This window comes from Habropoda laboriosa, unplaced genomic scaffold, assembly GCF_001263275.1.
Source record: "Habropoda laboriosa isolate 0110345459 unplaced genomic scaffold, ASM126327v1 scaffold128, whole genome shotgun sequence".
Taxonomy (NCBI): domain Eukaryota; kingdom Metazoa; phylum Arthropoda; class Insecta; order Hymenoptera; family Apidae; genus Habropoda; species Habropoda laboriosa.
This window is the reverse complement of record NW_017100281.1, coordinates 1160368-1183244: the sequence shown is the minus strand read 5'-3', so window position 1 is coordinate 1183244 and position 22877 is coordinate 1160368. Positions and strand designations below refer to the sequence as shown.

Genomic DNA, 22877 nt, shown 5'->3' with positions numbered 1-22877 from the left:
GTTGTTAAAACTGAATTGTGAGTACAGGACACCAAAATTTCACATCTGTTTGTTATTATTTCCTATTACAGCTGTGTCTAAATAAATAAATAAGTTTAGGAAATAAAATGGATGTGTCTTTCTAAGAACCATTTGTACGTACCATTTGCGATCGTTTCGTTCGATGGCCTTGTCCAATATGTGATCGGTCTTGGGTAAGCTTCACTGTGACATTCCAGGGTGAGCGTTTGGCCTTCATAAGCGCCAACTAACTGGTTTTCAATCCTAACCATAGGTTGAACTGCGTAAAAAAATCTGATGATATCTTGCACATAATTCATCGATACGAAGAACTGAAAACTTTTTGTCAAATATCAATTACTTTATACGTTTGCAAATAGAAAAAAAAAAACTTAGTGTCAACTGTATTTTTAACTTACATAAAACATGTAACGACACTTGAAAAAATGTTATATTTGAAATGTCAGTAGGCAAAAGTAGCTTATATTGAATTTCGTTCTGATAACTTCCGCTTAGACATAATTACCGATAAAGAAGGCTGAAAATTTTCCTTTATATTACGGAATATTATTAAATACAGATTTCAACGATTCGATTGTTGAACTCCCTGTTCTGGCATTCGAATGTTCCAAATGTAACATAAAATTGTATTGCCGAGGCGGAAATTGTGTGTACAATTCCTGCGTTAATTCCTACGTTCATGCATCTACGAAAATATACTGAATATACAGATATAATCGGTTGGTTCTTAATTAATATACAGTCCAAACTTTTTCCGTCTCACCCTAGTATTTTTTCTTGTAAAAACATAATTTCTACAAAATACATTCTACAAAACTAATTTCTACGGAGTACGATCAGTTAATGGTAAAGTGTATTCCAACTTGATCGAATAACTTCGCGAGATCGAAAGTCCGCACGGTTTCAAACCGTTCATTTGGAAAAAAACAACTAACATCATTTTAACGGAGTTATGCTTTTTTTTCGAAATGAACGACTTAAAACCGCGGGAACTTTCAGGACAGCCTATAGTAGAAACTATTACAATCTAATTCGAAGTTTATAAGAAGACGTTTCTAAGAATCCTCATCCTGCCAATCATCCTTCCAAGAGGAAGAGTAAAATAACCGAGTAAATAGATAATTCTGGTATCGGATTGAAAGTAACAGTAAACTCGTGCACTTGTGCACCTAAAAGTTCAACAGCTTCTGAACACGTTCTTCGCATGCTCGCAGTTGTGCAGCAACTTGCAAACATATTTCGATTTCAGGATGAACTTCTCCGCTTATATGCGGTTATTTAAGAGAGTTGTTCGAACAAGTGGTTAGAAGAAGATCGAAAGTGCAGTCGCATAATTGAAATCCAACGAACCAAAGCAACTGTTGTGTCCTTTATACCGTAGGAGAATTTCGCAGGTTCTGTTTGCACTTGTTCGCGAGGGCATATCGAAACGCCGACTATTCTGTAATTAAACACTCAAGCCTGGTTAGAAGTAGCGTAGGGATTATTAGCATAGGGAAATCTCACGTGGACGAGTTAAAGGCGCAGGAGTGCTTTTCATCACCGATCTCTTTATTAACGATTCTCTCATTTTGGACTGTTCTCTTATTAATCTGAGTTTTCACACTGACCTCGCGCACGTATCTTCCATACTCTTTTATTCTTTCAGTCTTTCTTTCCCTCTCGGTTACTATTTTCTCCTCACTCTACGCGGACATTCCTGGAGACACTCGATCATGTCCACCCACATCCTTGAGTGATCACGCACCCTTCGTTCACACGATATTCTCAAGTGCATACTCTGTACCAAACACTCTTCTTTCGCACGCACCTCTAGCGCTCTGACCCAAACATCCCTCGGTCACGCTCCAAACTCTAGCACATTCTGACTCGTTAGAAACATTTACACGAAACTTCCATTCCCGTGGTACACTTTATTCGTGATGTGATACAATACTGATGTGCTCTGCCCGTGTTCTATCGCAACTCTACCGTTATCAGTGTTTGTATTAAATCTCCCAATTCCCGTTTTGAATCTAGGCGAATCTGTCGCGAATCTGAGTTGAAATCTTGTTAATCTGTTCTTAAATATTGTGTATAATAGGTGCAAATAAATATGGGATCCTAAAAAAACAGAAAAGAAAAAAAAATCTGTTCTTAATCTGACAATGAGTCGAAATCTCGTTGTTAATTTATGAATAATTGAAATTTAACGGGAATTAACAAGAATGCATTATTCAAACAGAAATACAATCATTTTAAGAGTTAATAATTCATTTCTATAGTAATATAATTGCTCCGGGTTATTTTAAACAAAGGCACTAAGACTTCCACCAGATGCATCTGGTGTCCGTCTTCGAGTCACTCACTGCACAATGCCATACCATAATGTAAACAGTTTCTAGGTATAAGTGGACCCCAACTTTCTTTTGGGTGCCCAGAAACAGTCCTTCAGAAGATTCAATAGAGTAAAGACGTTTCCTCTGAGACCGTAAATAAATCGTATATTACAAAGTTAAAAGACTATTTCATTCCATAACCCATTTCCAATACAATAATTTTTGAAAATACCGTCTGCGTAGTTGTATAGTATATTTTTGTGAATTAAAATAGTTTTCAAAATATTGACAAAACAAGATTTCCTATCTTAATTTCGGGGCTATTTTCGTTCCTTCGACGTGAATGTCGGAACGCAGAGAAAATACGTGTCAAGCATTTACTTTTAAACTACTTCGTATATAAGTTTTATAAAAATTGCTGATTTTCCTTTGGAGACTTTCTTCTGAATGTAACCAACACGTGCACACAATGCTCATACACAGCCGAGCTTACTCGGCTCGGAGGAAATTTCGAGCGAGAAGAGTATATACGTCGCTAACCGGGCTTTCCAAGCGTTCGTCAATTCCACACGCTAGCGAATGTGCTCATCAAGCACTCCATAAAGTGCTTCTGCAAGCATGGTTGGCGAGCATGCTCAATACTTTGCGAGACCCTTTATTTAAGCAAGTTCGAAATGTACAGAAATTATTTTCCTGCGAATTAAAAGGCGAAAGGAAACACTTGCAATATTAAAAAACTGGGGTAGTTTTCAGTGAGGCTGAAGAATATTCTGTTACAGGTATAGTAGGTTTGATACGTTTGTCAGTTATGTCAGGTTTGTGCAAATGTAATGCCCTTTTTTCAACAACTGAAATTGGTCGATACCGTGTATTAAATATTGCTCGATCGTAAATTTTTATGTGCAAGTTACACGTGCATTGAATAGTAAAAGAATTAATAATACAGTTATTTGGACTCAAATAATCAGGATATTCGCATGATTTTTTAATATAAGTTTAAACTTAGAAAAACTGTGATAAAAACTGCTGAAAATATGAGTTTAGCATTTGAAGAAGGTTGCATAAATGTTAGGATACTTCAACGTTGGTGTGCAAAATTCAAGATTAGTGACTTTTCGTTGGAAAACGGGCCAAGACGAAGACCATATAGGGCCGTCGACGATAACGTTACAAGAAACATTATTGAAAATGGTAAAGAATGTGAAATTTTGTCACAGCCTCCCCAACAAACAATCATTTCTTCAAACGCACAAATTATTCCGAAATGAAGACACTGTGAGAGCAGCATTAAAACAAATTTTTAATTTAAAGACTAACGATTTCCATAAATTTGGAATAATGAAACTAGTTTATCGTTGAGAAAAGAGTACAGAATCGCGTAGAAATGATTATTTCTTCAAGAAGTACAGAAAAAACGACGTTTCATATGCACCAACCTAATAGCAAGACTCGGTTGTGTCAATTAAATCCCACAAAGAAAAATTAAAATTACAAATCTACTCGTTGAAGTATTGAAAGAAGCTTTTAAAGTGACGCGATAATTATAACTTGTTCAATTTATAATATTCAAGAAATAATTTATGTGCCGAGCCATTAACAACCGTAAAGTTAATTAAGTCGAGGGATTCGCATTAACGAGGGAGAAAAGAGAGAAAGAGAGAAAAAAAATGGTGCTCGTGAGCAAATTTGCTATAGACCAGTCGTTCAACAGAATTGTAAGAGGCTTTCTTTTAATCAATCTGTAATAATGTCGACAGGTCGGTTCGTGACAGCAGAGCTTCGCCGCTGGCGGAAAATATTTAAGGCGTTACTTCAGCGCCGGAAACAATGGTCCCTACATCTGCCATTCACGATCTCCCAAGTGGCGTCATTATAGTATTTCCCTCGCGATAGATCCACGGTCGCGTGACAAGACCTTAAATTGCATTTTCCAATACACGTGCGCATAAATGCACTGTTCGCGCTTCCAGTTGCTTGCCTTTGTGCCATGCTGACAAACAAATAGACGCTTTTCCACTCGAAAATTTCCGATTTCTAGCCGATTAAATTTTCTGCTCAACGATATGCGCAAGTGATATCTTGCAAACATAGGAATCGTCAGAGAAGTGGAATTTTAATTGTGAATAATTATCGACGAATATTTTCAGCGCGGTGAGAAACAGTAAAATTATTAAATTAGATTTTAATTTTACAATATATCAAGTAATGTAAAGAATGTTTTTTACAAGATATTTAGATACGCGACAAAAATGTTTCTCTATCAACACAAGTTCATAAATCTTTATATTAAATTTGGTCTACGTTTGGACTAAATTTTGGACTTAATCGCGTCCATACACAAGAATAATCTGATATTTTATTAATTTAATTTTTTGTGTATTTGTTGAGTATATTTTCTTATTGCACCAATACAAAATACACCTATTCCGACTGTCATATTAGAAATATATCAAGAATATTTAGGCTAGTAAATTTTTTCAGAATATTCAGGCGAAGTATACATTTTCGGTATTTCTGGTACACCCTATACACGTACTTGAAAAATGTTCCAGCTGGTTTTTATCCAATGACTAAAAGTTTCATTCGAGATTACGTTTTATTAAGTATTATAAAAACAAAGAATTCTAACGTACTTTAAAGAGATTAACTTACAAAGATTCGTCAAACAACCATCTTTTGCCGAGGCTTACCACTTATCCTTGCAAATTCTTAAACTACTCTTTTCAACACTTTGTATTTTAACAGTAGAAGGAGCAATTGGAATAAAATGACTTACCAGAAAGGTTGCGAAAACTAATTACTTTGATTAATAAGTATCATCTGCAATTTTTTGATTTTAAAAGAATTTCAATGATTCTGTATATTTACAACAAGGGTTACAATGGTCAACATGATTGAAGGGTTATATCAGCCTGAGCTTCTAAAAATAGGTAAAAATTTCGAAATTTTTTTAATGGGTATCTACCGAACGATAAGTTTCAATTTTTTCAGAGAGTATAAATGTAACTTTCGGCCTTTCTCTCCATTTTTTAAAAAGTCAAAATGTTACAAGATGGAGAAGTTATTCCCTAATTGCGAAACCTCTTCAGCTAGATCGTCGAATTTTTGTTAAAACAAGGATTGGAACGTCTGAAACTTAAAACTGTTTTTGATTTATAACTACAAATGTATTGCCTATAATGAAGCATAAGATTTTTTCGATATCTCAATTATCTAATTTTTTAGAAACGTTTAAAGTGGATTTTTTTTTTTTTAGTAAGAAGTTTTTCCTCTTCAAACTGCCACCATTTCTACACCAATTATAATTTTTGAAAAATTGTGAGCTACATTGTAGATAATACTTTTATATCCATAAGTTAAAAAGAATTCTTTACTTCAGACATTCCAATCGTTGCCAACTATGGCGGTCAGCAACCGATGTTCCAACAGAAGAAATTTCGCAACAACTTCTCCATTTTGTAACATTTTCACTTTTCAAAAATTGTAGAAGAAAGCTTTTCAACTTTTGATAAGATTGAAACTTTCCATCCAGTAGTCACCTATAAAAACAATTCCCAAACTTCCCCTCTTTTTGGACGATGATCCTTTCAAAATAAACCAATGGAAACTCGAATCCTTCTACCATTAAATATAGGATGCGGTAGAAAAGACTTACCACTTTAATTTGCTTTTTCTCTATGGTCCATTCCGCCATCTTGGTTTTTACTGTGTGTGACGTTTACAGTGCATGCGTTACCAAACTGAGAGCTTTAAAATTTCCACTGCTCCCCAAATACCGACAGTAAGTTAAATAATCTGGTAAATCTTGTTTGCCGCATCCTGTATAATAATATCACCCGAGAACAATAGATATATCGACTATTTAATACACATTCGAGGTACCTACAGTGAACAATAAGGACGATCCGTTTGCTGACTGCCGGTGGTATACCGTTCGATGCTATGCAGAGATATGCTCCCATGTGGAGACGTGTGACACGTGTTATTTCCAACTCTGGGCCCTCGGCTACTGTAACAAAACACAGAAATGTACAACGCCGGGTGTTTCGTTTATTGGCAAAGGCTATAAGCGGCAGCGAGATCGTTTAAAACAACGATGCTTTCGAAAAATCGCTATCACGTTGGTCCAGCTTCGCAAATGGAGGCCGACGGATGATATAACGTTCGAATGCTGAAAGCATTGAAGCAGTCGAATTTATGTAGGTGCAGGAGGTGAACGCACGCTGGTGAAATTATGGCAAAGGTGTTTTTTTTTGTTAAATACGAAGTGGGATACGAAGAAATTTGGATTAGGGAATTTTGTAATTAACGGAGAATTAAGAAGAATTTAATGAATTTTCTGTGTGATTATCTTAATGTCGATGCGATGACGAATTTTAGTGTCATTTAATACCCGTTGTATTATGCATATTGTTGGAATAGAAGTTTCGTGTGAATGTTTATAACAAGTTAGAGTATGCTAAAGTTTCAAGCGTGATCGAGGAATGTTTGTGTCAGAGCGATAGAAGTACGAAAGAAGAGTGTGTTGAAGTAACGCGTTGTCACATGAGTTTAGCAAAAGGCTATTTCTGAGCTTAAGATTTTTAGCTTATTGCTAGAATGTATTATATTTAGAGGTATAAATTGAAGTTTATATCCTAGAGGTTCTAGAAGTTCACTTCTCTCGTCCTCAACATCCTGAAGACGTGTTATACAGTGGGAATTTCCAAAGGGTCATTTAGGAATTAGTTATAACAGTCAGAAGACCGAGTGGTCAGAACCTAGAGAAAATTCGGCGTCGTAAAAACATGCGTTACATTTACTTTATTGTTATGTCGAGTCCATACTGGCCCGTATAGTCTTGGCATTAACCATCGCCACCCTTCCACAAGAGAAGGGAAGGTATTCGCGATGTCCCTTTGGCACGCTGATTGGCTATTAGGGATTCTTAGGGCCTCGGTATAGTTGGTGGAAGAAATATAGCGAGACATAGGTCCGCTCAGACGTCAAGAGTGTTTGGGACCGAGTATAGTCGATGGAAGAAATATAGCCAGGTCGTAAGTTCACTCAAGTGTTAAAATTTACACGCTCGAGCATATCGACAGAAACCTTAGAAGATAAGGGCTCAAAATTTAGGTCAGGGTTGTACGAAGTCTGCCTTAGCTTTGATTCAATAATGCTGTACGCGACCCTGGGTATCACTGATATACTTAATACTTTAATTTACGATCTCGCGATATTTCTTCCACCGACTATACTTGAGAATATCACGTGAATGATGCGTGGCGACGGGACCCGAGGATTTGAGTGGACGGAACCAAATGTCTCTGAGGAATGATTGCGTAGAATGAGAGGAAAATAGTAACAGAAAGAGAAAATAGTATAGCTGTACACTTGCCGCAGCTTCGATCACAGAATCCGCCAAACCCTAAAACAATTTTGTTTCTCCTTTTTTACTTAATATTACAAAAGGAATCTAATTCTTTTACCGACCCTAAACACGAATATGCAGATCTGTAGTGGTTGTTAAATGATAATGAGCGGCCAATTGAATATGAATTCACGGATATAAAAGAGCGCGCGTTCTCGTTAGGATGGATATGTGAAATGCAGAAATCATTAAACTGTTTACCTGTTGTTTATGTAAACAATGCCTACGCCTACGAGCAATAACGCCGCCATGTTTCCAGGGATGGTAAACGTTAAATACAATTACGCCCAGAATGGCTGTAATCTGGTGGAAAATATTCGAACCACGAGAATCTACAACGCGATATACCGAATGCAAGTGGCTGAACGTTGTGGGCAAAAACGGAAAGTGCACCGAAGAGATTTAATTAGATCGTCCAAAGGGAGGAGTAAGTGATGTAAGGAAATGTTCTTTGTGCTCGTGAAATTTTGCGAACCGACGTTTTATTAAAGTAGCAGGTGTACCGGCAGAATTCATAGAAGGGCGCGCTGATTTTTCGATGTTATGAACTTTAATAGCGTGGCAATTGGCGAGCTAGGAACAGAAAGGATTGAAACATGCCGGTATTTTAAGAACACTGAAAAAGCTAAGTGGTACGAAATCGTCACAAAGACTACCTAAACTTCACGATTGAATTGTTCTTAATCATTTTCGAGTGAACTTTCGTTTGAAACGTTTGCCAAAATAGCAGCATCACTCAACTAATAGTGGCTTTGTATTATCTTGAAGATCCTTGTGTCACATTCTTTCTATGCAATCATTCTCATATCATATAAGAAAATGTATAAAGTGTTCCATTTAAAGAATTGAAGGTCCCCTTAATATTTCAGAAAATTTGGAACATAGAACTAGCAAAATACATCCATTCACTGAGATCCATCCGGTACAATATATTTTACATGAAACATTCACCGCTAAAGTCAATAAATAACGAGTTATTCCACGTGGCAGTTCTTATCGACTCACCCTATATGTATATCTCAGCGTTCACTCTCTTTAATTCTCAATAATGACTTGCGGACAGATTTCCCGCTATTTCAGATTCTACTCATTCTCTCTCTATTTCTCTCAGTTCAAATCAACATAAGCATTCCTAAAAGCTTCGTGCTCTCGTTCACCGCAAGTCTTGGATCATCTTATATTTGGTTTAAACTCTCCTCGTTCACACCCAAATCTTTATCACTCGCCGTGAAAATTCACTGAGTTTATTCGTTCACACGTACACTGTCGTTTGTAAGTATCAGGACATCCATTATGTTCGTGTGGAAAGTATGATGTGATTTAAATTACATTTCCTCGCCAAAGTTATATGTTAGTCAAAATATACACCTGCACTCGTTATACTTCGAGATTTCAGAATTAATAATTTTTCTTTTAACATCCTAACAGTTTTGCAATGATTTTTGTAAGTCAAATAATTTTATATTCAATTTGCAATGATAATGCATAGATTTCAGCGGAGTTCAGTAGATTACAGTATGCTTTACATTCAGTAAATGTCTCAATACTCGTGAACGGAAGTGTATATCATTGTTATTACACTTTTAGAACTGTAGCTTAAGTACCCAAAATTTGTTCTATTAAAGAAAACTTAAAAACGTGTAAAACTTATGAAAACATTTAAGGAACTCCTAGATTTATACATTAAAATAATTCTTATACAACAAAATAACGAAGATAACAATTTCGAAGTTTCATTACAAAAGTTTAACTGCTCGAAGAAAATGTAATACACTTAAAATAACAATTTCCTGAAGAACCAGTAGATAAGTTAAGTGAAACAATTTAGAAGTTCTTTTTTTTTATGGTGAAACTTTCTTAAAAGCTCACAACTTGTAGCTTTCAGTGTTTTCTTTTTCTTTTTTAGAATTGGAAATTACAATAAAAATTTACGATACTATTCCAGCAATATTTCTTAGTCGTTTGAATTTAATTTAAACAAAATAAGTGAAAATAATAAAATTAGCTTGTCTACCTACTCGTTTCGATCTTTTAATTTGGTACCCACATTCCTTCCTCGTATCGAGAGTCATTTTTCAAACTGAAGTCCAATTCTGTGAAGCGTATCATTGCGATATCGAAACCAGCGGCGAATGAAATTGTCTGTGAAGAATTTTCGAATTTTTGACAGAACGCACGACAGTGTCGGCACACCGACAACTTAATCAATTACCAAAACTTTATTACATTTCTACACTACGAGTATTCGCTATAATTACGGAACCGCGTTTAATCACTCACTATAGGTATGTGTAACGAGAATAATTGTCTTCGACTTCGAAATTGGTGCGAATGGTAGTTCATTGTACAATATATAACGTAATTTTAACCATTTCTGAACATTTAATAATAATCACAAATATCGGACACGATGAAAATAAAATTTGACGGAGAAAAAATTAAAATTTCATAGAGATTTTCAATTTTTTCGATTTTCCCTCTAGATATCACAATTCTCCATTGTTTCAGGACATTTTAAGGATAACGTATCGTTTAAATTCGATCTTTCATAAATTACGATAATACAGTAACAACAGTAAAGACTAAAAAAAAAGACGCGATTTGGAGGTTTCAGATCGTTAGCAAGAATGTTCATTTCACTGCACAGAATCACTTTTTCCGGTTACACTTTTCTGTGTCATCAAAAGAGGCGGAGGTATAAAGGCGAACAGGATGAACGAAATATATTGTATAGTGGGTTAAAAAAAATATTTGCACAGCGTATTTTTTACGACGACGAAATGTAAAAAAATTCTACGTTAATACTATTTGATTGATAACAATTAACTAGACACTTAATGAAAAAGCATTTAGAAGTTGCATAAAGTTTTATGAAAACGATACGCTAGCTGAGTTTTGTAAGGAGAATTATTGATACATAAAACTGTCTATAACTCGGAAACAAGGCCAAGTAAGACAATATTTATACAAACTTTTCCATTATTTTTATGCTCCATTTTATGTGCTGTAGAGACTAGTTTCAAGAAAGTTAACCACCCTTATCGATTTATATTTGGAACTATATAGACGCATAATCTCTCTCTCTCTCTCCCTCTCTTTCTGAACTCAGGTTAATCCTGCACAGACATTTTTGAAAGACTTGCACTCATAAATAACTAAAACTGCAGTGGTCATGCTTCAAGTGTTCGATTTAAAGATTTTTCATTTAAGTGAAAGATTCTATACGTTCAGTTCCACCATTCACTTCATTTCCATTGCACTAACTAATATATTCACAATAAACGTGCACTTAAATTTTCGTTTCCCGCATATATATATACACTCCTATTCATGAGTATTAAGACATTTACTGAATGGGAAGCATTCTGAAACCTATTGGGATCTACCAAAATCTAAATTCTACTGACATCTACAGAATTCCACGAAAATCTACTGACTTCTACCGATATTTATTGAAATTATTTGAAACCTACGGAAATCTATTAAATTTGACTAAATTCTACTCAATTCTACAAACGTCTACTGGAATCTGCTAAAATCTACTTGCTGAATGTGAAGCAAACCTCATTATCATTGCAAGTGTAATATAAAATTATTTGACTCACGAAACTCATTGCAAAATTGTTAAGATCATAATCTAATGTTGGAAATTTTTCAAGTTATTTTTTAATTATGGATTTGTACAATCTTTAATGCATTAATCGGTACAGCCTTACAATCTCCACGTGAATCGAACCATTAAATTAATAAACAATTAATTTTTCGAATGCCAATTTAAATATTGCTAAATGGTACTGATTTGTTATCCCAAAATTAAAATCAAAAGATTGCTTCGAATAGTCAAATAGTGTCTTTTTATAGTATCACACACTGACGATACACGCGTGGTTTTTATCTAGTACAAACCTTTGTTACTTCTGAGAAATTATTTCCAGATAATCAGACAACGAATGTGCCAACTTTTCATTATTCTCGTGCACTTTGAGCTTGCATAAGAAGTTTCCCAGTTGTTGAATTGAACGAGGTGATCGCGTTAAATTTCCACTGAGATCACGAGATGTGATCGTTCGACTGTTTTCCATGGAGTTATTTAAAACACAAAGTTCAACAGAAAAAACCTACTGCTCTGAACGACTCGAAGCAGAAGGTACTTCAGGTATGTTAACAAAGCAGAGAGGTGCTTGGGAGAATTGATAGGTCAAGATCGAGTAAATTAAATAGGTTAATATCTATGTGAAATGCAAATACCACGTTGCAATATTAAACTTCATATATCTCCTAAATTAATCGTTTATCGGTACACGAATAGTATAATACTTGGTTCTCCAGAAAGAAGAGCTGAAAGATCGGAAAACTTTCAACATCGGATCGTGACATTCTCGAAATTATCCAACTTTTGTTAAAACATTTTTCAATGATGTTAATAATTTCTAAGATATTTATGTGAAACGGCTTTAACACTAGAATTACCAGCCGAGTCAGAATGACACATTACCGACTTTACAAAAGTGAATTTTTACGTAAGTAAACCATAATCGGAAAATTCGATTCATATCGATACAAATAGAAGCATACCTGTAGAAAATAAATTCGCAAAGTTACAAATGATAACATTTACCAGTATTAAACATTCACGTTTTCTCGAAAGATGCTAACGGGTCATTTTGACCCGGTCGGTAATTCTAGTGTTAATACCACCCTATACATACAGGGTGTCTTTTTTAACTGGACACGATGGAATATCTCAAAAGAAACTAAACATATGGAAAAAATTGTTTAATACGATAGGAGGAATAATGTGATACGAATAGTTACTAATTTCAATTTCAGCTGTTGAAGAAGCGACACTTCACTTGGACTAACCTAATAGAATTGCTCTGGAGCCTGTGGGATGATTCAATAAATTCAGGACAAGAATATAAACGGTGTGTTTACATTCCTGATTTTCTACCGTTACAATACATGTATAAGAATGAATAGTCGTGAAACTGTAATAAAAATTATGCATTTGTAGATATATTTGTACAGAAGATTCGAAAATGAATATCTTCCTTTGTAGACGTTTCGACATAAATTCTCTTCAAAACATACTTATTTCATATGTTAAAACAAATGTCAAGTGATCTCCTTTACCAACAGACATAACAGAATAACGTAGATACGATTGTACTAAAATTTGCCGGATAAAGTTACGGTTGTTCGGCATCTTCCCCCGAATTAACTTATAAGAAAAAAAAGGTTCGAATAATACATAACTTTCTCACATAATAATATTGTAAAAAAAGAAAAGAAAAATGGGATGTATAAATAGTTTTTTGACGCATTATAAATAAGTACGATCTATCTACTGTTAAAACTCGGAATTCACGACGCGTTACCTTCGCTGGTCGTACGGTCTCTCATGAATTATCGATGCGCTCACGGATAATTTAATCCCGTAAGGACTAGTTATGTCTAGATGGTGTGAATGATGTAGACTTGTGGTGTATTTTATGTTTAACCATATTTAAGACGGCAGGTACGGTGCCGTATATACCTGTGCCCTAAATCTTTCAAGTTTACAAGGTCCAGTAAAAGATACAACGTATGATGTGACCCGATAAAAATCAGTTGATCCAGCAGAAAAAAGGTGCGAGTGAGAAGAAATTGCGAATTGTGATCGATGGTTCATGGCTGTACTCGTACAACTTAACGTTGTAAGTAATCCTAAGTGTAACTACGAAAGCGAAAACATCGACCGTACAGCGTAGCAATGTAGACTTTATGAAACTCGAAGGATAAAGCTAATTAAAAATTTACAAAAGTCAAGGTTTCAACTGCCTTTAAACGTAGAAGTGTCAGTTGCACAACCGAATATTGTACCATGTCTGTATCTTTTTTCTTTTCTAAAGGAATGCAACCTGCGGATCTAGAAACATGTATCATAGTAAACCTAAGAACTACTTCGTTAAGATCATAATGTAACTCTAGCTCTTGTGTACTTGTATACTTACACATGTGTATATAAATCTCCATTGAGATTTCCTAAATAAAAAAAAAAAAAGAAAACTTGAGAATCTTCAGGTTCTCTGGACTCAATTGCTAATCTGTTCCGACACACTTTTCATTAAATTATTACATTGTAGCAGCATTTTCTCTTCCACCAAGGGGACTAATAGACGTAATAGTCTTTCTCACGAATTCACACTTAAGCCTCCATTCAAATAAATACAATCTCTGACTCGAGCTTAACTATTCTCCACGTCTAAGCCACGGATCTTCTAAGTAGCCTTACTGACAAGTCTACGGGTGGCCAAATGCTTTAACGCAATTAGCAAATCACATGTATAGAGGAGACTTTGCCTTAATTTCGAAAAAGTAACAGAATCAAGAGTTTCTGTAGGTTCGCAATATTTATATTTACGCAGCATGTTTCACGTGAAATTCGCCAAAGTTGTTCGTTTCGATTTGTCCATTTATAGCAATTCTGAGACTCTCTAGGTCGAAAAATAAAATGGGTATCCCATATTCCTACTCTCTCCTCTACTTTTCATAATTTAAAATATCCTAACTTTAATCCAATATAATTTTCTGGACTTGACTAGAACAGTGAACGATGATTTCGCTGAACTTCCAACTTTTAATATCTAAATATTAGTTTCCAGTCTTCAATTGCTGTTTGAAATATCCAACAACAAACTTCCAGCCCTTAAACGCCAACGTCTATTAACTTCAATCTCCAACAGCTAGTTTATCTACTTCTAACTTTCAGTTATCAACATGAACCCCTAATTTCTAGGAAAAAGGCAGAATCTCTTGTACGTGAAACAGGTGATCAAAATTATCATCGAAAATGATTGGTTGTTACTTAAAGGCGATTTAAGAAATTTTTAGAGAGACTCTCAGAGGTTCCAATTTTTATGTACACGGAATTACTGCTAGTGTAATACGTTGGCAAAAGTGTATCGATCATTGTGGAAATTATTTCAAATAAAAATGTTTAATTTCAGTAGAGTCATGCTTTTTTTTCAAAATAAGCGGCTTAAAACCGCGGGAATATTCAGGACGACCTAACAAAAACTAGCGCAACAGTCTAAAAGTTTCCGTAGAATGTCTGTAAATCTTCTATCGGATGAACGAGTTCGTGGTTCGAAAGAAAGGACATTCGAGCAATTGAATTCATTGAAGTCGTTGCTGGAAATGAGTGGAAAAAGCACGGCCCTTTAAACACCTGTTGAAAAGAACGTTTAATCCGTTGAAATTCATTTCACGTGTCGAGTTATCCATGTTTAGGCAATTACACGAACACCGCCGCTAACTGTTTTGAAATTACCAAGTAGAGAGCTTCATCGAGGAAGAGGCTTTACTTTACATTTTCTGTCGTCGAGTTCCCTCTCGTGTGTCGGTTGCAACGCGACAGAGTGACAAAGGAAGGCGAGCTGAAGAGAGAGAATAAGGAAAAGGGAAACGATGTACATGACCGATGGAATATTTCATTTTCCCTCTACTTATCGCCTAATGGAATCGCGATCGAACCATTCCTCGTCCAGAACTGACAGCTGCCAGAAAAGAAACAAACGAGGATAATAAAAGGGAGAAGCAACGACAAACGCGTGAAACGATTCCTTAAAATCAATCGCGAACGATGAAGAATTAATCTGACGAATAAATCGCTGCAGTTTCATTTCTATCTTTCGATTAGGTACTTTCTTCTGTTACACCAAACCAAAATGTTTCAACGCCACAACAATAGTATTCGTTTAAAATAAATTTCTAAGGGTTCGAAATTTCAGTGAACGCGATTTTTGAGAATTCTACAAATGAAATTTGAAATTAAAATGCTTCGAATCCTGGAGAAACATGATCGGTTGCAGAAGTGAATGAAACGAGTGAAGGCTTTGTGAAGTGTAAACTTTTGAATTATTTAATACAATTAAAATTGTAGAATGTAAAGAATTGAAATATTTTATTAGGACTGTTTGCAATAACAGAAGTTTCACACAAAGCATATTAACGATATATGTATTCATAATCGACACTTGTGGAGCATAAAAATTTTAATTATTTTTAAAGGCAGTTCTTGTTAATTTTATCACAGACCGTTTATAAAACTAGCTTTTTGAAGCGCAACGCAGTGTTGTGAATAATTAGAAGTGGCTACTAGCATAACTACTTAAACCACCCTAAGGCGTCTAAAAATAGACAAAGTTGGGGACTTTTCTCATAGGTAACTTTCAACCTTTTTTCTCCAGTTTAAAAAAAAAAAAAAAATGTTATAAAATACAGGAGTTATACACCAATTGTGAAACCTCTTCTGCTACAATATCGCTGGCTGAAATAAAAATTCCTCTTGATCTATGAGTGAAAATATATTATCTACATTGTGGCGTAAAATTGTTCAAAAATTGTAATTATTATAGAAATGGTGACAGTTTGAAGAGGAAACCCCTCTTTTTACCAAAAAGAATCAATTTCAAACGTTTCTAAAAAATTAGATAATTGAGACATCGAAGAAATCATACGCTACATTGTAGGTAATACACTTTTATTTACAAATCAAAAAGAATTCTTTATTTCAGACGTTCCAATCCTCGCCAGCGATTGATGTTCCCGCAGAAGAGGTTTCGCAATAACTGCTTCATTTTGTAACATTTTTATTTTTTTGAAAGTGGAGGAAAGAGCTGAAAGTTGCATTTATATCCTCTGATAAAACTGAAACTTTCCCTTTAGCCGTTACCTATTCAAAAAATTGTCAAACCTTTCCTTTTTTTTACACGCTTCAGGATAGTAGCCTCCCTTAATTAAAACCGATCGACTTTGTCAATCAAGCCCAAGCAATGCACGTTCATTTCGCCGAAGAGAGGGAAAGACACTTTCGGGTTGAACCCTTAAAATTCTGCGAGCCGCAGAAACAAATGTCGGGAGTTCCAACAGTTGTAAAACTCTCGATGCTTGAAATCCTCTCCAGAGATCTGTCAGATCCTTTAAAAATTGTCCACGCCTTTTGAGCCTTGGAGGTTCGTTCACGAAGCAAGCCTCCGGAATTAAGTGTCCTAATTAAAAAGATCCTCAACTATTTATCTACCGACAAAGAACGGAGTGATCGAGAAATTGTCACCTCTGTTCACAAGAACGAGGCACAAACGTAGCGGAATTGCTGTGTCAAGAGACTGCTCTTATTGCAAGTCCTAATGCTAAGCTAGTGCTTGGAAAGGAACGAGAAAGGTCTGGAATGACGGAAGGAAGAAAAGGGCGAAAAAGAGAAGAAAGGGGGCTGAGAAAGAGTTAGGTTAAACCTTTTGCTTTGCACTTGCACAACGTACAATTCGAAGCGTCCCCTGCACCTTCGTCTACAATTAGTCACGGAACAGGTTGAACAGTCGCTTCCGATGGCGGCTTGAGGGGCTGGAATACGGGGTGTAAGGTGGGGTAGAGTCGGACGGGGATCGAAGAAACGGGCGTATCGGATAAAGAGGCGAAACGAAGGAGAGGCGACCGAGTAATTCGAAGAAGGGACAGGAATGGTAATTAAGGGGGTAAAGGGATCGACAAAACGACCGTTCGACGCTTTGACGGCTTAAAAACTGAAGCCCTCTTCATGTCAATTCCATGCGACCAGAAACAAATGAGGCATTCATGGCCACGTACCATATCGATTTTCGAATATTCGAATAGACCGAACCGCCGTATTCGGTTCTAGCAGTGACCTGCAGCTGCAACAAGTTCGTTGCTATAATTGAAGTATCGCAGTATTAATTGGGGATCTAGGTAACAACGCTTAATTTGCTGGCTCGTTTCTAGGGAGAAGATTAATACGTCCACCGAGGAAAAAAGTACAATAGCTCGAGTAGAAAGAAGATAGACGACTCGGTTGAAAGATAGTCGACGTTGACAATCGATCTGTTCGATGCAACGTAGACCCACTATTGCTAGCTATTTATCAGACGTTTTAGTAACTCGTTTTATGCAAATTATCGGGTGTGTAAATTCATTCGGTGCCTTTAGATTTACCTGTTCTTAACGACTACTTTAAATTCGAATATCTCTCCGTCTCGTACCGATCTCGAAGATATTTCATCTCTGTTTACATAATTTTACGTGACTTACAAGGGGAAATTGGATAATAGGAAAATTTTAAAAAGTCTGAAACCTTGCAGAAAAGTAGCTCAAGTGACGCTAATAACGAAATTACTCTTTGTTTCGGCAATGCAACCATCATGGGGGTGAAAACACCCCATCAAAATATTATCCTGAATATTTATGAAACCGTACAAGATATAGAAAAGAAGTCAAATTAGAAGTTGTAATTATTAATGTCCTACATTACGGTGGTAAAGAATTTTTGAAAAACAGTTGTTCCAAAATTTACTCTTACCACTCTTCATTCTTTTGAAAAACATTTTTCAAAGTTTACTCCCACTACTCCTAATTTTTTGAGAAAATTGTTTCTGTAGGACGTCAAAAACCACACAAATCTGAATTTAAATATGAAATATAAAAACTCACAATTTTCTTGGGGGACGTTTTCACTCACAGGACCATTTCATTGCCGGAAAAAAGGCATTGATTTCTCAATTAACGTCAATTGAACTAAATTTCTGCAAAGTTTCAAATTTTTTTGAATTTTCGAGTTATCTAATTTCTTTTGTTAGGCGAATGATAAGTATAATCTTAAAAATTAGTTGTATCGACGATGGCTGCCGACAAGATGCATATTGGTCGTTGCATTCTATTTGCATACGAGATAAAGAAAAATAAAAGCAACTGAATGAATCAATCATACCTGTCACAACTGCAATTGAATGCAACGCTTTTAAATATGTACGTACATGATCATGCATAGTTCATCCGGGTAACGTATAAAATAACATCCGGCAGAAATAGGGGAAGGTATTTTCAAATAATTTTACTGCATGCTACTACACTTTCACAAACGACATTGAAGTTGATGACTGAAAACACGTCACATAACGCTGTGTGACATCAATAAACATATTACTACAGCGCGTCAATCAATTACAACGCATGAACTGCGGAACGTTTCACGATCAATGTTTAACAAGATTCACCTCTGGCGATAACGCCAAAAGCGAATAATTCGAATTTATCCATTAATTATGATCAACGTTAATCAAACTATTTTCGAAAGTAACATCGGAACATTGGCCAAGAGTTACGATTACACTGAAAAGTATTCAATTTTTATATAAGAAAAACTACAACAAGAACTTTACTTTTCTACACAGTTTTCTATTTACATAGTGCTAATCTCCGACGAATAATTTGATCGCGTAAGAACATCAGTTGTGCGCCCGAGCATTAGGTCGTTGTACGTGAAATGGCCGATTTATGAAGGACACTTTAAACTTCAATAACGTAGTCGAAATTAATTCTTATTAAACCTAAGGTTTCATGAGTGATTGTGGTATTGCAGGATCGGGAAAAAATAACATTAAATAAATTGGCATAGTGCGCCAAGTCTCGGATTGCTAGCCGGAGGTCCCGGGTTGTTCGATTCCCTTGGGTTTCTCGATTTTTTCCTCGGTTTCTACAGTATTATTAGGTGTAAAAATTAATTCGGTGCCTTTGCTCTTCAATGTTTACTTACAGAACAACGAAATACAATTTTAAGGTTCAAAATAGTCCCCATTATTTTGGGTCACCTTCGTCTATTTATCGGATAACTGAGGAATTGCCTGTCTGGAAAAATATGCTGATTTTGAGCCGATAAACGAGTCAAGACTTTGGGAAAAAATTCATTTGTACACCTAATAAATCGTTTAAATTCGTGAATGAAACTTTAAACCTTAATAACGTAGTCAAGACTAAAGTTTCTTAATCAAAGTAGGCTACAGCAGATTCAACACGCTTCTGCCAACGAATTGCAAGTAAATTTAGCCTATTATTATAAAAATCTGAATATTGGCAATAAATTACTCAACATTGTTGAATATTTTTTTCTTTTTTAAGAAATTATCGAAATGCTTAAACTAACGTTGTGTTGTCCGTTTAAGAAGTATTTTTCACTGGTTGGCTACGAAAAAAAGCACGTTTAGCTTCATACTGCAGCAATCGACAAGACTGATTTTTTTTTTTTTTTTTTTTGGATCATGTAAGTCAAATATGATTGAATCTGTTCTAATCAGAATTTTGTCCCGATCTGATCATTATGTACAGTATTCCCCGCTTAATTGGCGCAGACTCGGGTCCACGTCACGACTGTTATCGACGGAAGTAGGTATTCGAGGAATTACAGTAAATTCTCTACAAGAGTCAGTAAGTTTGGATTCTACAAGTGACAGTATAGATGGTCCTACGCCTAGGCTGCGGCATTGCTGCGCCCAAGTTATCTCGCTTGCAGTCAGTCAAGCATGTAACGCTACCCCAGTCGGCGTTTGGATTCTACAAGTGACAGTATAGATGGTCCTACGCCTAGGCTGCGTCATTGCTGCGCCCAAGTTATCTCGCTTGCAGTCAGTCAAGCGTGTAACGCTACCCCAGTCGGTATCCTTTACAAGATTTCACGGCTCAACAAATTATAATAGAAAAATATAGTTTCTTTAATTTTACGTTTTTTTATCCCGAAATGTTTCTTAACATAATGATGAAATTTTTCTGATGAACATGATATCAAACACGATATAATTTGAACAACATTTACTTATTAACACGTTCACTGTCACGCCAGATTTACAGGTTGCTGTCAGGCGGCCACAAGAAAATACATTTTAAGCATACGATTATAGTATTATGCTTTATAATTATTTTTTTTCAATTGAAAATAATGTCTAGCTAGCTATGACGTTCAAAATTTTTAGTTGACAACATTTATTTTATTTTAATTATTCTAAACATTTGAGGCACTCCATTTGACCACCATGGCCATATCGAGGAAACAATCTAACGTTAAAACCTATTGAGTGATTAATTTAATTTCATAATATATCGCTTTGGATGAATTACAAAAACAAATTGCTAAGAAATTACGTTAAATACCTGTACACATTATCCGTCGAATGTAGAGGGAGAACCACCGTTTGGTTGCCAATTGTTTATCACATAGAGTCGGCCTACCTCCAAGTAAAAAAAAAAAAATGTAGGGTCGATTCCACAAGTGTCAGTAAAATGTAGGGTCGATAGCAGCAGAAAAGCTGCTAAACAATTAGAATTAAATGTAACGATAGAAATTATTGCAATAATGCGTAATGCAATTGAAAAATTGAAAGAATCAAAAGAAAAAACGCGAATTCGTATCTTTTTCGATTCTAGAATATAAGAAAATTTGAATAAAATACGCGACGAGAATTGGGGAGAAGCATAAGTTAAACGCGTAAAAATATTCAATAATAAACGAACTAGGGATGAAGCTATTATTTCAATACGCGATGCACTGACTCTAGTATTTACTAAAATTCAAAAATTCTCGTATAAATTCCGAAAATAGATTATTAATTACGGTAAACAAGTAAAACGGTTTAATTAAGGGTGGGCATGGTGCTGCTTTAGTTTGAAATGATTTATAAACACATAATTAACAGAGGAAAAACCGTGAAACGGCAAAACGTCTACATTCTAATTGTTATAACATGTAAACAGAACTTTAAATTTAGTGTAAACAGAAAAAATATATAATACAATTTATTTCACGGTATTGCAACAAATAAACGTTGAATCAATATTTAATTCGTATAAAAACAATTATTTAACGTAATAATTTTACCTTCACTATGGCTATTTTTAATCTACGACCACAGGTCAACCTGATTTCTAATCCTTACGAACTTTAAATTCAGTCTAAACTGAGAAAATATATAATACAATTTATTTCACGGTATTGCAACAAATAAACGTTGAATCAATATTTAATTCGTATAAAAACAATTATTTAACGTAATAATTTTACCTTCACTATGGCTATTTTTAATCTACGACCACAGGTCAACCTGATTTCTAATCCTTACGAACTTTAAATTCAGTCTAAACTGAGAAAATATATAATACAATTTATTTCACGGTATTGCAACAAACAAACGTTGAATAGATTCTTAATTCGTATAGAAACATTTATTTAAAATAATAATTTCACCTTCACTATGGCTATTTTAAATTTACGACCAAGGGTCAACCTGATTTTTAATCCTCCGAACTTGATTTCACAACGAGAAAGTAATAAGATCGTTGAAACGTACTTATTTGTCAAAGAAACTTGCAAAAATGTATAAATAATAATATGTAATGTTTTAACAAATTTTTGGAAGTATAAATTAATAATAAAATTGTGAAAATTAATAAATTATACGTTATTATAACATTAATAGAATTATGACTAAACCGAAGTTCGAAGTCGAGTATTTAAAGTCTGATATTACGTGCCTAGCGAGTGCCGGTAATTGTTAAAATTTGTTTAATAATTAGTAATAGAAATTCTAATTGATTCTAATGTATACAAGTGTTACAAGAAGGCTGAGTGTGTACAGGGTGGACATAGACTAGCTAGTAGCCCCCGACCACTCTATTCACATCTCAGAACCTTCAGGTCAAAATACGCCGCGAAGTGTCTAGGGCCCAGTATAAAGGGTAAATGATTTCGCGGGACATCGGCGGGTCCTTATATACCTGCGGTACCCTCTCCCCAAAGTCATTAGCAAAATCGTCGGTTAGGTCAGGCGGGAAACCTTCTTTTCGCGGGAAACGGACTACTTTTCGCGGGAGATCGATCACTTTTCGCGGGAAATCGACAATTTCTCGCGGGAATCGGTCACTTTTCGCGGGAAATCCTTCGTTTTTCGCAGAAAATCGCCGATTCTTTCGTAATTCTATTTCGCATTCTATTGTAATGTTATAATAACGTATAATTTATTAATTCTCACAATTTTTTGGTATAAATTTATACTTCTAACAATTTGTTATAACATTGCATATAACAATTTATACGTTTTTACAATATTCTTCAATAGAAACATAGGTTTCAGCGTTCTCGTTACTTACTCGTGGTTAAATTAATTTCGTAGGGATTAAAAATCAGGTTGACCTGTGGTCGTAGATTAAAAATAACCATAGTACAGCTAAATTTATCGTGTTAAATAATTATTTTTACACGAATCAAAAATGTATTCAACGTTTGCTTGTTACAATACCATGAAATAAAT

At 35.2% G+C, this 22877-nt stretch overlaps 1 protein-coding gene across 1 annotated transcript in view; it reads right to left on the bottom strand.

Annotated features, from left to right (window-relative positions):
- The window catches only part of LOC108573620 (neurotrimin-like), a 134373-nt gene that overhangs the window by 24175 nt on the left and 87321 nt on the right, over nt 1-22877 (bottom strand). The window contains exons 4-5 of the mRNA XM_017936084.1: nt 6226-6348; nt 143-280 (exon numbers count right to left, since the gene is read on the bottom strand). Of these exons, the coding sequence (XP_017791573.1) occupies nt 143-280; nt 6226-6348 (261 nt within the window). The remainder of the gene's footprint in view (nt 1-142; nt 281-6225; nt 6349-22877) is intronic.